Source organism: Triturus cristatus, chromosome 1_2 (genome assembly GCF_964204655.1).
Source record: "Triturus cristatus chromosome 1_2, aTriCri1.1, whole genome shotgun sequence".
Classification (NCBI taxonomy): Eukaryota; Metazoa; Chordata; class Amphibia; order Caudata; family Salamandridae; genus Triturus; species Triturus cristatus.
The window spans coordinates 902403044-902417733 of NC_140580.1; the positions used below are offsets into that span (position 1 = coordinate 902403044).

The 14690-nt window shown below is 39.1% G+C and overlaps 1 protein-coding gene across 1 annotated transcript in view; it reads left to right on the forward strand.

Moving 5' to 3' along the window:
• The window catches only part of ACAP3 (ArfGAP with coiled-coil, ankyrin repeat and PH domains 3), a 328968-nt gene that overhangs the window by 300213 nt on the left and 14065 nt on the right, over window positions 1–14690 (forward strand). Inside the window, exons 23-25 of the mRNA XM_085609611.1 lie at window positions 1442–1551; window positions 5065–5175; window positions 7739–7881. Coding sequence (XP_085465737.1) covers window positions 1442–1551; window positions 5065–5175; window positions 7739–7881 — 364 coding nt within the window. The remainder of the gene's footprint in view (window positions 1–1441; window positions 1552–5064; window positions 5176–7738; window positions 7882–14690) is intronic.

Here is a 14690-nt window from a genome sequence, read left to right on the forward strand (position 1 = left end):
TACTCTAGTCATTTCGGCTTGTCGCATTATGAAACGTCATTGATAAAGCTCAGAAAATTTAGGTAAGGGTGACAAAACTAAAGAAAGACCTAGAGCAGGCTTCTCCAATGAGTAGCTCGTGAACTACACATAGCTCATCAGCTCCCTTTGTTTAGCTCTCCTGGGTGCAGCCTATTCTACTAAATTAGAAGCTTGGCTGATTTTAATATATTTGTGCCAAATCGAAAAGTCTTTATTCGAGATAAACAGTTATGTATTTGCAGAGCTCATAAGATGCTGTTTGGAGAGAGTGGTTGAATTTCCAAAATACTTTAAAAAGCCAAGCGATAAATCATGTGGCGTTGAGACTTATTACTAATACTATTACCTTGGTGCCATGAGCATTTCAGCTACAGCTGTTATGTACTACCTATCTAAAATGATTCCAAATTGACAAAGACTTTTTAAAGTTACTGCTGGCAACCCTGCCTGATGCACCGAGACGATCACTGCCTGTAATGTTCAATAGCGTGGCCACTAATATAATCTTGTCTGATGTGGCTGCTATTACAAGTCCAACAATGTTAGTAGCTTGGAAAAAGTTTTATTGAACATAAGTAGCTCTGTTTACAGAAAAGGTTGAAGAACCCTGATCTTGAGAGTTCTGCATGAAGCAAAGGTTCAACTCTGTGATAGAATATGTTTAAAATAGCTGGTTCAGATAAGGTACGAGGAAGGAAAAACGTATTTAAGGCTGTAGATATTCATGCAGCAGGTAAACCATGGAAACAAATTAAAATTGAGGATATCTATTGCAATTAAGATTTGTAAGCTTGGGGGCAGATAGCTTTCACAGGGGTGTCCCTTGTATATTTGATTGAAGCGTAGCACTTAAAGGCTTCAAGCAAATCACAACTTGTACATCACAATAGTCAATGCCCCACATCTGGAGTGCCAGTTATGACGTAGGAGGTTCCACTCCCATAGTATGGTTTCAGTTCATGTCTCCAATCAGCGGACGCCATGGTTCAGTGATTCCAAGTGTGTCAGTACACTGGTGGCCCTTGCACCACAGCAGAGGCTGGGCACTCCTATCCAAAGGAGAATTGTGGGTCATAGTGTATTAGTAGAGTACTTCCAGTAATTAATGTACGCTTTCTTAAAAGTGCATGGTTGAAGGATGGTATTGTGTGGTGTATTGTGACAGTATAACCAATTAATATGTTCTCCGTGTTGAGTGAGGATTTGTTATGGAAATAAGCATAGGTTAAAAGTGGCTTACAACTCTGGTCAGTTGCCCGGCATGTCTGAATCATCTTCAGATGTGACTGACCTGTTCTTTGAAAATTATTTAAACTGACAATAGCGATACCCGGGCAAATATAAATTATATTTAAAGGTCCAGAAAACAGTGGTTTATGTCCATGGAGACTGACACTAATTGTGTTTTTTTTCCTCACAGGGATCCTTAATAGCATGTGAATTTTTACTCCAGAATGGTGCAGATGTGAACCAAATTGATATTCGCAGTCGGGCCCCCGTCCACCACGCCACATATCTCGGGCACACTGGGTATGTTATGTTATTTTCCTAGCTGTTGAAATATTGCTCATCTACAGCATGCTTTGTTTGACGGTGTTTTACATGTGTGCCAGTTTTGTTTATTGTTGGGAAGTTTTGATGCTGTTTGCTCTCTTGGGTAGGAATCTTCAGGGTGTTGGATTTATGTTGTGTACTTTAAATGTGATGTTTTACTTTTTTGTGACAGAGCAAATAAGAGGAATCACTTATTGAAGATAGTTGAAGAATAGTATGTTTGCTTTTCCGTATTTCCAAATATGTATTGTTTTGATGGGCATTTGTAACTCTGGTTGATATGAACTACAGCCTTTTGAAGGGTGTTAGTTTCTATGGGGCACTTTAATGGTGGTTGACATCTGTTGTGGCATTTTGAAGGTCGGGTGTTGTATTGTGGTAAATTCTGAAGGATAGTTGCTTTACTGTGGGGTATTTTGAAGAGTCATTGGTTGTTATAGAACTTTTTTATTTAGGGCATTAGATTTGGGGCATTTATTGGATGAGAAGGCATTCAATCTTTTATCACTCTGAAGGATTTTTGTTCATTAGCGACCTAATTTGCTAATTACAGAATTTCTGTTGCTCCAAAATGACGCCTTTCTGCAGCTTTACAGTGTCACTTGTAAAGTAGGTAGGTGCCTCTCTCATGTGTAGCGATTGTGTAGCCAGGGAAGGTATTGGGGAAAACAAAATGAAATGATCATCTGTAGCTTCTAGGAGAGTTTGTTTTCATAATAAGTCATCTGTAGTTTAAGTTTGGAGGGCAATTTCTGGAAATGGGTGTATGCAGAAGGACACACTAATAAACGTGTTGAGCTCATTGTGGTGTATGTTCTATGTAATGTAACTTCCAGAACATCTCAATTTTCTGAAGATTTGGTAGTTTAGCTGCATTTGCATGGTTGTAAGGAAACAGTCCCAGAACTTTTCATCCCCTACTTCCTTGGATCTTCCACATATTTTAGTCTCGAATTTGGTTGGTGAGAAGTTTTTTAAATTGCTGAGCAGAGTCTTTTTGGGTGGAATGTAGTCAGAGGTGTACTACAGGTGTCATACCTTGGTGAGGGGCCTCAAAAGGTTAATCTGGACAGCTGCCTCACAGATAGACAAAGACTATGGGTCAAGCCGAGGGCTCTATCAATAGTCCCTCCTCTGTGCACCAAATAAAACTGATATGCCACTACACATAGTAAGGGTATGCCCTTATTTTTTCCATTGTAACCTGCCCTTTAGGTGGGGCAGCATCGGCCCCATTGCAGCTCTGCAGGCGAGCCAGACCAGAGAGCTGGTTATTTCCAGTCAATGCTGTTCTTGAAGGATTGTTAGAGCAGTGAATTTATTAGTGGTTAACAATAGTTACAAATTAAATATCACCCCTAGGTTCTTCACATTTTGTATAAGGTTTGGGGGTTTTCACAGGATAAATTGCTTGCAAATAGGAAGATGTTACTTTCTTTTTATTAGCCAAAACGAAGCTTCCGATTTGGTTCTACTGAGACAAAGAAAGAACGATAGGTGTGGTTTAAATATTCTTTAATATTAGATGGGATCCTAGTTTCTTTTTCCAAGTAGTGGGGCATCTAGGTGGTATAAGAATAATTTGAGACTGGTAGTGTTTGATTACATTAGCATGGGAGATCATAAATATAGAGTTATTGAAGCTAGGATAAACTTTAAAGCAACTCAACTAACTTTGGCCTTCAGTTGTGCAGAGCGATTAGATAAAGGTCAAAGCTGGGCCTGTAGTTCATTCCCTCCTTTTAGATAGGTACTTATTGTGCTGTGATGGTCTTTGTCTGGAGAGGTGAGAAATTAAGCTCTGTTTGGGGTTACCATACTATCTAATACACTGACAAATCTAAATCCTGATTTATAGTCTTGGCCTATCTTGTCTTGCAACTTCCCATTCATTGAGTTTACTAGGGATGATATTGTAAAAAGATTCAAAATTAGTCTGTATTTGGCTTGGGCTTCATGGAACTATTAGTTAATTTAGGAATGGGATGGCTACAGCTTTTTTCAAGCATTTGGGAAGTGCCCCCTAGACTTGGAAAGCACAAATGAAGTGCTTATATGAAATGACGGTCAAGGATTTGGAAGATTTCATTGATCCATGAAGCTGAGCAAGGCTCCACAAGAAGGCTTAGATCTTTTGTGTTGTCCTTGCATTGAGAAAAGAGGAATTTATAAAGGGTCGGGTGAGTGAGAAAGAAGAGATTCTACTGGGCAATTTGTTATGTCCTTTGAAATTTATTTCTGTATGTAAGTGGTATTTGTGTAACACCGACCTAACCAAAAAGAAGGGACTCTTTCCTAATTTGGATCAGCAGTGGCAATGTTCTTCCACATCTTGGGAGCATAGATGGAGGAGGTCTTTTGCCTTTTCTTTTTCTTTTCTGCACTTCTTTCCTATAGTCTGAAGGTGTCTGGCCTGTAGGTGTTATGAAAACAATCGGAGATGGTGAGCTTGTCAGCCAGATATGCAGGGGGGATGGGCTTGATGGCTTTGTAGAAGATGTATCTGGTTTTGAAGAAGGTGTTAGCCGCCAAGGTGATCCATTAGATTTCCATCAGTATGTTGGTGATGTGGTGAAATGTTTATTTGAAGAAGCTTGGTTTATGATGGGGATTTGAATGGTTCTTGGTTTGAGTCAAAGCATTTTGAAAGGTAATTCGATTTTTTGGGTGGATTCTTAGAAAGTTTGCTTTTTTCAAGGCATTTTGAAGGTTGGATATGTTACAGGGCCTTTTTATTTATTTTTTATTAAAAATTATAGACAGATACATTCAACAATCGTTGTAGGTTAAGACCAGCTTGGCACAGGAGTATTTCTTACATTGGTACATGATTAACTGGCCCCTACTGTTCATCTGATTAAGAGAGAAAGAGAAGAAAGGAGGAAATAGGCAGAGAGTTTAGTGTTGAGACACGATAGGAAAGAGACAGGTCAGTAGGTATTGTGAACGCTTGGCAGAAACATTAGCGGTAGCTATACTTGCTATGTACATTTGACAACAAAAAAAAGCAGACTGGGCTGCCCCTGGTGCCCGAGAGCCGACGTTTGCTTTGTTAGGACTCAATATTTTTGGGACACATGACATAGAGATTAAAGCTCAGATCAAGTGTTTATGGATGTTCACATTTTGAATAGTGGTTGCTTTGTGTGGGCTTTTGTTTTGTATTGATTTTTAACACTTTGAAGGATGATTGTATTGTGTGGAATTTTGTGGAGTATTTTAATTGTGTTGAGCCATGTTGAAGGGTGGGTGAGTAATTATGGAGCCTCTTCAGCGTAGGCTTGGAGTTTTGTGGAACTTTTTCAAGGGTGGTTACTTTGTTCTCTGACTTTTTGATGAGTGTATTTTGAGATATTGTTGCAGATTTGTTGATTTGAGGTAAGTTGTTTGGAAAGGTGGGAAGAGTGTTTGTGCTGACTAGTGCATGAATTTTACAGGCTTGTTTGCTAATTTGGAAATCTCTTGTTCTTATGAGTGTTTTCTTTTCAGCCAGGTCTGCCTGTTCCTGAAACGAGGAGCAAATCAACACGCGATTGATGAAGATGGGCAGGACCCTCTCAGCATCGCCGTCCGAGCAGCCAATGCTGATATAGTAACGCTGTAAGTGCGATCCTGTACCATTATTTCATTTCACTTTTTCTACTCTAGCACACATTGAGTTACTATGGAATCAACTGGTGTGTCTAGGCCATCTGTTCAGGGCCTAACTTTATGAATGAGGCAAGAACTCCAGATCTACTGCAGTGTACTGCTTTATTCCTCGTCTAGTGAAGCCAAGCCCAGTTAACAGTAAGATGTCAATGGTGTTGCTATGGGGCATGGTCCATGAGAACTGTATTGTGGCTAGCTCAGGGCCGGCCAGGCCTTTTATTCCTCCAGGCATTTCTTTGATGGGCTGGAGTCGGTTTTGAAAATTCAGGGTCTCTCCTGGTGTTTCTGTCGCTTTCCCCAGCTTCCCAAGATTAATTGCAGCAGGCCTGTTGAGGCTTCATGAAAGACAAAGAAAAAGAAAGAAGGAGGGCAAGGAAGAGAGAAAGCGATCAGAGAGGAGAAAAGGAGAGAGCGAAAGAGAGCCAGACAGAGATAATAGATGGAAGGAGAGACAGCACAAGGAGACGAAGGAAGTGAAGCTCTTTTGAGCACTTTAGCGAGGGCTGCTTTTAGTTAACCAGTCTGCCCTCGGCTAGTTTCATTCCAGCAGTCAGAGCCTAGGGCATTTTTGGATGTATTGTACTTACTGAGTTTGTACCAGGGGAAGTGTTACAGGGTGCTTTGTTTCATCCCGCTGGCAGAAATAACCTCTGACCCTTATGCAAAAAAACATAAGAGTTTGCAAAGTATTTGCACACAGTAGTTAATGTAAATATGGAGAGTCACTGATGTGCTCTAATAAATTAAAAGGTTATAACCTGCAGAGATTGTCTTATTTTGGAACAGCATGCAAAAATAAACTAACTGTGGTTCAAACAGTGGCAGCCATGGAGGGAATGTGGTGAAGGGGTGACCTGGTTCATCACAACCTCAGAGCTTGCTGTTACGCTAGTACTCGCTCTGGGGCCTCAAACGTTTTCCAGGTTTCAACCATGGCCTACTGGGTGAGTTTGGCAGGCCACAGACCTAACCCTTGGGACTGCTCGTGGGTCAATGAAGGAGGCAAGGGTTATAGTGGGGCAAGTGAGCCGCTCACCCAATGCGAAACCCCATGGATGCTTTGGGTCCACTGTGCAAGTGCAGGATGAGCCCAATGCAAACTTGTGGGTTCCGCTGTGGCCTGAGAGTGTTTGTGATCACATGTCGAGAAAATACTGCTGAGGACAAGGGTGGGGTTGATGGCTGGGGTATTGCAAGTTTGAAAAGAGCGCTCTGCAGTTCTTTGCAATGTCTAAATAAGGGCCTATTTCTGAAATGCCAAATCTGTATATGAGCTCCTATATAAGGACCGGCAGCCTGGAATTCCCTCCATCTCAATTAAGAGCTCAAAAATGTCTCTCCCCTCCCATCAGTCAAATGATTATTTTATGATTTCAGCGCTGAATTGCCATGTTTTGGCAACAGAAGTGCAAACCATAGTCTTACTCCTTTTTCTGTCAGCAAATCAATAATTACGAAAAACATGATATTTTTTGAATTGATAATTTTATCAAAAATGTTGGCAAGTAACTTTTCCTTCCAATAACATTAACATATGTATCTTATCATGAAATGTAAGTTAACTTTCCAGTCCTTTTGCACTTTATTTTTGCAAACAATATTTCACACAGTAAATACTACTCCCTGAAGTGCCCTCATGGCGATATGCCCCGCCTTTGGAATTTCAGAAATAAATGCATTTATGAAGCACCGGTAAACAATTTAGCTTCTAGTGACCATCTATAAATTGTAATATACTTACCTTTATCTTATGCTCTGATTATTATTTTATGTGTTTGTTTCATAGGATGGGAAAATACATAATATGCACACAGCTTGCATTTAAAATCTCTATTTATATATTTTCTTTTTCCTGCTTATATTGAGAAGTTACTTGAAACCGATGTGAATTTTACATGCTTGGAATCAATATTGACACTTTTTGACAATTGTTTTTTGAGTTTCTGAGTTACAAAATGTTATTCATCTAAATCTAAAAATATCTTTGGTGCACAATGGATGGCTGTGTGAATTGGAGTGGAGTGTACTGCATCTGGTTCCTTTAGACGGGTACTATGAGCGTGGAAATAAAGCAGGCTTCAGTGCAATGAAAAAGAGTGCATCCTTTGGTAAAATATTTTAAGGGTTCTTCCAGTTGATGCATTTGCATGAAGGCCAGTGGCTTTAAACAGAATCCTAGAATTTACTTTTAATTGGCTGAGTGTCCTCAAAGCCAGTTAGATAAAGTTCCATGACTTTAGGGCACTGCCCATACAATCAAGAATGCAGTTGCGATGGAGCAGCCAGTGGTGTGAAACAAGCGGAGTGATAGCTGTGAAGGTATATTTTTGATTTAATGCCACAGAGGTCTAGATTATATTTAAAGATCATGTTCCATGAACGTTAGAACAAACGTAGAATTGTCACATCACTGTACATATTTTCACTATTTTGCCTTTCAGATCACTAGTTAGCAAAGATAAACAATTTTCCTTCACCTCTTTTCTTAAGCTCTCTTGTTCTCTCCTTCTAGGCTTCGCCTGGCTCGAATGAATGAAGAGATGCGGGAAGCAGATGGGCCTTTCGGACAACCAGGTCAATATCCAAGCAACAGCCCGACTGAGCTCCAGTACAGAAAATGCATTCAGGAGTTTATCAGCCTTAATATAGATGAGAGTTAGAGGGACAGAGATGCCCTCCTCTTATGCCGGACTGGTGGAAGTCCTGCTAACCCTGCCTTTGAACTTACCGGCAACTCCTGCGGAGGGTCCTGTTTTATACTCCTCCTAGGCTGTGAACACAAGTGTGAGGTTGGGAAAAGAGGGGGGAACCAAGGCTGCTTTTTAATTTATTCTTCTCATGCTTAAGCCATGTGAAGAAATAGGTTCTGTTGAACATGGAGCAGGGAAGCCCATCTGCTACTGTCTGAGGGGTAACAGACGAGAGAGACCAATGCTTCTGCGCAGTCTTATCACATGAACATCCGTGCCTTTGGGGAGACACGGCATCAAACCATCCATTTAAGGTTTGGGAGTTGAGGTTTATGGAAACATCATCATCCAAATAAATGATTAGTTGTGATGAGAGAGATCAAAATAACCTCCATATCCAGTTAGAGTTTCAGTAGGCCTAAAACAAATTGGCCACTCAGTTAATGAAGGCAGACATTTTTTTTGGGCTTACTTGCCTCCTGAATTGTTTGGAGGATTGTTTTGTCATCCCTCAAATTTCATTAGAAATAGCAACCAAAGTAGAAAGCCTTGCCCTAGTCGAAGGTCTTGTCACAGGATGCTTCATAAATAACGAAGCAAAATCTTGAAGCCCTTCAGTGATAGGAGAAGTATGTTGGTGTCAAGGGCACCATGAAGCTGGTTTTGAACCAGTGTAAAGATGACCCAGGCCTACAAGTCAGCAGAGGGTTCTCAAATTGTGTGTGGTGGTTGGAAGAAGTTCTCTCGGACTATGTTTGATATTCGATGCATGGGATTGCTCAGACTCCTATTGTAACGATAGAGGTCAAACACATGCATCAAACCCTGGTGTACCATTCCAGGCGATGGAAGCTGTCTGTGCCCTTGTGGCGGATGCAGTGTGCGAGGGTGCAAATGGCATCTTCCCACATGCCTGGGAGCTGCTGTTAACCTTTTTTTTATTATACTTTGTATTGTTATTTTTTATGTGATTGTGTCGAGTGTCCTGGACACGGACTTAAAAGCACTTTGTTTTTGTGGGTTAAAGATGGGGAGATGTTTCCAGGTGTTTTTTTCTGAATCCTATGCACTCTGGTGCATAGGGTGAAGAGAATAAAGGGGCCCAGATAGCCTGTAATGGTGGCTGACATCTTTATCGGCTAAGACGGTTGTGACTGGCCTTGCGTTTTGTAATAGTACAGTCAGAGACCCAACATTTCTTTCTTCATGTGGGTGAGCTTAGACCAATGTGGACGGGCCAGTGCGGTTTTATTCCACCTCAGAAATTATTACACAGAAGAACAGGAAGTGAGTAGAGGGCTAAGCAGAGGGAATTATGTTTTACACTAGAAAAAGAGCAGTCTCTTTCGGATAACAGCAGAGTTCTATTGCTGTTCTAGATAATTCAGCTTCTTTTTCCTCATATATGTGTGTTTGTGTGTGTGCATGTAGATTTGAATATCACAAACTGGAGTGCACATGGGCCCATTGTAGGACACACAGTAGTACTATAGATGCTGGCACCTCAGACTGTCATAGGTCCTTCATGAAGAGTATACCTTGCATGTGGGTGGGTTCTGGGGTACACTTATGAACCATTTGTGTATATTAAGAATGTATAGGAGGAGTTGGATTTCCCCTCTTAAGGCTCTCATAGGATTTTAAAGCAGTGGCCGAAAACTTAATGGTTGTATTTGAGTTGATGGTTTGGCTGATGGTTGGCGGGTAGGCCTTAGAACTTGTTGTCATTGGATCTGTTTTTTAGTTTTGCGTTCTGACATGAACTGAAGTGCATGTTCTTTCCTTGGGAAACTCCTTTAGCACCAAAGGTGGAAAAGCAGGACCTTCTTACTGTGGAAAGCCCTCTCTCAATGCAACTAGCTCCCCTTATCTCAAAGTAGAATGTGGCCACTGGGTGAGAATTTCTCATGGATCGTGTTGAATTGGCTATCAAATGCTGTATGTGGGCGATAAACGAAGGGCCAAATTTGAGTTCTGCAGATCAAGACATGCTTCTGGGAATGGCTCTGCTTTATTCACCTCAAGTAAGAGAGGGGTGGGGTTAGACCGGAAGATGCAGATTTGTGTGACACTCTGAAGATGGGTTTTTGGTGATATCTCTAAACGATATAAACTTGCATTACATCCTGGAAAAGGTGCTCTCTATGTGAAAGTTATGGCAAAACATTTCCAACCAGGAATTTGTGGGTTCGAGTCCCCTTTTCTTATAAGACACACTTTTGGATCTTAGGCAGTGATTTTTCTCTGGCTGTGCTTTGGTTACATTTAAATCTATGGTGAGCTAAATGCAAGAACTAAAGCGCAGAGTGAAATGTCATTTTTCTGAGCTGATCTAGTGTGTTGAATGTTGAAAATGGGATTAGAAACTCTGTTCTTGTTTCTAAGAAAGTGCCTTAAACATTTCACTGCACCTCCTCTTGCCATGAAAACATGACTTACTGCTTAAAAGAGAACTACAGACACAAATATTTTTGTTGACTTGAAGTTTCTTTTAAAACTATTATTAGAGCTCTGCAAATGTTAAAATGTTTTTAAAAATACTCGCAAGTTTTTGTTGAAATCTGCCATATTTGAAGGCAGGCTTCCATTTTAGTGTAGGTGAATTTCATTTTTAAATGTGGCAGAAGAGAGTTATATAGAGTTGTTCAGCTCATTTTCCTGAGGGTTTGGGCCAGAGTGTTTGATTCAAAATTGGGACTGCGCATCCCAATAGGAAGTCCCTCCTGTTTATTTTTTTTTTCAAAAAAGGTGGTCCTGCCTTTGAGCATAGCTCTTTAAAGAAAATAGCGCAGAGCTCTGATGTGGTAGGTTATTGAGTCACTGCTGCCAAGAACAAAACACATGCTAAAGAAGCTAAGTAGGATAAATGCATAACAACATAATGAATAAGTTTAACATAGAATACAGATTGTAACCATATGAAGAGGTTCAAAGCCTATTTGTATACAGTACCAGACAGGTAAATGCAACACAGGAAGGCTATTCCTGCATAACAATATCTGAAGGTTCCTTCAGAATCAGTGGGCAAATACATTGTGCACTTTTCTTACTTTCAATAGTTTGGAACTCTTATTTGTGTAGTTTTTTTTGTGCCGTCCTTTCTTCCTTTTTTGTTGGTGAAAGTGTTTTTAAGTATTTAAATTATTTTATGCTAAGAGAACTCGTGCAATGCAGATATCCAAGTGTACAGTTTATTTGTATTTTTAAGATTTGGATTTTTTATTTCTGAAGTTGTCCCTTTTTACAGCTTTATTGTTGTTTTCTGTAAAATTATGTTACCTATATTTTGAATAACACTTATTGTTAAGTGATTTTGGCAATTACCCTGCTCCCTTCTGCCTAAGAACCCCCTAGCACTCGACCCTATGTGATGAGGCAAAATCAAAATGAAATTATTGCTATAAATTAAGTTGTTACATTTCTTTTAAATTGTTTTTTGCTCCCGGGGTGGCTGAAGTGGGTAAGAGGAGTGTGAGGATAGAGCAACTGCTGGTTGGTGGTACTGAAATCAGTATCATACAGCCAAATCAAACTACAATGTTTTCGATAATGAAGCTTTGGTGCCAACAGTCATTTTATTTCCCAGCAATGTGATTTATTTTAATATATTTATTTCCCATAATCTAATCAAAAATATGAATCAGCCAAAGTTTTCTAGTTAAGTCATACTCTTATGATTTACTACTTTTTGCAGAGTCCAGCTGACAGTATTGAGCATTATCACTTTTACAAAGCAGCAAACACAGTGCAAAAGCATTGTTAGATTTTTGTGCAGGTGCAACATTTGTAATATAGGCCATCAGCAACAATTGTCTGATCTAGTCAATAGTACAAGATGATCAGATTTGGTGTAAAATGCATTACCTCAGCTTTGACTCCAATACAAAATTGTACTTCGTACAGTGCCTGGATTTACAGAGAAACCACAAGAAACACCCTTTTTTATTTCTTATTTGTGCATGTTGCTAATCAACATGACATTTAGTTTCTTTGTTGGCTTAAGTAAAAAAAGACAGACTATTGTGGACTGGAAATGGGATTTTTTGACATGGAAAAAGTAAAAAGATATACGAGGTACTCAAAATAATCATTGTACATATTCATGCAGATAGGTTTAAGTTGGATTTTTTAATTAATTACTAAAAAGTCTCTTTTTGTCTCACTGGTAATCTATTGCTAGGTTCCTAATTAGAAATCCAAAAACGCAGTCATTTTCATGGTATGTAATAAAAAGTGATGGTTTATTGAAGTGGAATTCCAACTAGTGAAAGAGGCAGTTCAGATGAATGCCCCTCACTGCTTCCTAAAGGAGGGGAAGGTTGGAGACTTAATGGAAGGTGGAAATAATATGCTAGTAGTAAAGGTGGAAACACAGACAAATAGCAGATCAGGTGAGGAGTTGAGTTCAGAGAGCAGCAACTCCTCCAAATTCACTAATGTGTTATTTTAGTTTTTCATCCGGTGCTCAGCACTTGTAAAGAAATATAAACTTAGAAAAGGAAAACCGGATTGTGTGTATTCTAAATCCATAAATCTGAACACATCGTTTATGTTCACACCCAGGTGCTTTCCAGCTTCCAAATGTTTCCAGACATTCCCTTCCAAAATTCCAGTTGGTCATTTAAGAAAAGCATCCTTTGACCTGAACTGCAGTGTTAATTGCAGGTCAATGGCTCAGTTGGTATTCTGAACCAACAGGCCTTTCAAATGACCAATTTGTTTTATTCCGTCTAATTGACCAGAATAAGAAATGACTGGCCTATTCTGAGCCACCTACCAGAATTGTCAGTGACCAACAAAAAACCCTAAATTACTATTAAGAATTGTAAATGCCCTTTAACTTGTTTTGTTCCGCAATTCAGTGAGCATGATATTTCGAAATGGTCTATAGGAATTACTAACTGTTGATGTTTCATTTTTCAAAGCTGTGCAAGTCAGTTGGATTTGGAAAAACATATTGGTCCTTCCAATGCTTCTTTACCATACAGCTGCAAATCTATAAATGTTTCCAACTTGTGCCCTCTCGAGAAGTAGAGCATAATGACAAAAAGTAACTTTCACTTTTTCCCAAAATATTAGAACAGGCAATCACAGGCATCAGCCAACCAAATAAAGACTTACCTTAAAGTCTTCACTGGCATGCTGTGATGTAAATTTGCCCCTCTTCAGTTAAAACTTAAAAAAAAAAAAGTAACATGTGAGAAAGAAATTACAGAGTAACTGCCAGTCTCAACTGTAGGAAAAACTGATAATACAATAATCTCATTTTTACAGGAGCAAAAAACAGCTCCTTCCCTAGAAAATATAAACGTTAGGGACCTTTTGATTCACACCATTCTTTTTTAACAATATCTTTTTTCATGATCTCCAGTGTCAGCCTGCAGTTGTTTCTTGACCAAAAAGGTATCCCCTCACCACTTTCCCAAGCTGTATCACACCGCCATCATTGCACTCTATCCTGTCTAAAGAAGATCTCTCTGCAGTGCCACTTGTGCAAACCCCCTTTTTCCTCCACGATTCTTTTGCAGAAGGATTTCAAATAAAGAATTTGTTGAGATCAAGGAATGAAAATTAAAAAAATAACCCAGTTCCATCTAAAAGTGATTATACTCACCCTTTAATTTTGGGCCAGTATGCAGTCCTGCACTTCTTAACCACATTCTCCCCAAATGAATAGAGAACTCTTCCGTAACGCTAATAACTAGTCTCTGATGCTTTTTAACCAGTGCTGTATGGAGCTACTTTTATATCTGTGCCTTCCTCACTGATTACTTCACATTCTCCCTTCACTAACTTTATATCTTTTCTCACTGACACATGAATATGCTCCTACTATAACTAATGAATATCCTTCCACAATGATGAATTTAAATTCCTACGCTATTGTGACAATTTGTATCTCCCATTTGCTGACAATATTATTTTCTCTATATAACTGTCTCCCTCTTTGTAATGACTTTGTCCTTACCTTGAGATCATTTTGTCATCTATGTCAACTTTAAGTTTTGATTCAGCAATGTATTCCCCTTCTCCTGTGACTTAATTATTACTTACAACAACTTTATATTTCTTTCAGAGAAACTGAATATCTAACTTTGTAATGACTTTCTATCCTCTCAGTAATTACATAATAGCCTCCCTTTGAAACCGATTTATACCCTTCCTCACCAGTGGTGTTAACAATCTTTCCATGTGATGACTTTATATCCTCATTCTTCAATAACTTACTATCCTCTCTCTGCAATCTCTGTGATGAATTTTAGTCCTTCCTGTGGACAATTTCATATCTTCCTTCTAACAGTTTTAAATCTTTCTATCCTGTTGTGCTTTAAACCAAGCGCAAGCTAGGTTTTAAAAAAAATCTTTTGTGAAACAACTTTGCTTGAAACTAATCATTCTAAAATAGTAGTTCCACATTCTGTACCATTTACAATTTGGTAAATTTTATTTTGATAACAGTAAAAAAAAGTATTTTCCCTCATTTGATAAAAGTTAAGAAAACTGTTTGAAAACAAAGAAAAAGAGAAATCTCTGTGATCTCATTAAGGAGTGTATTCCCTTTTATACTGTTTTGTGTCAAGATTTTGTTGAACATAAAGACCATTAATAAAAAAAGAGCAAAGTTTGGAATACCTCACTGAACTAAAAATATACTTTTTATTAAAAACATGGTGCTTGAACTAGGTCTATTTTTCTTTCTAAATCCAGTGGCTGTTTATGTAAATACAGAGGTTGACAGGCTTATGGAAATAGTGAGATATGCTGCCTGTCCAG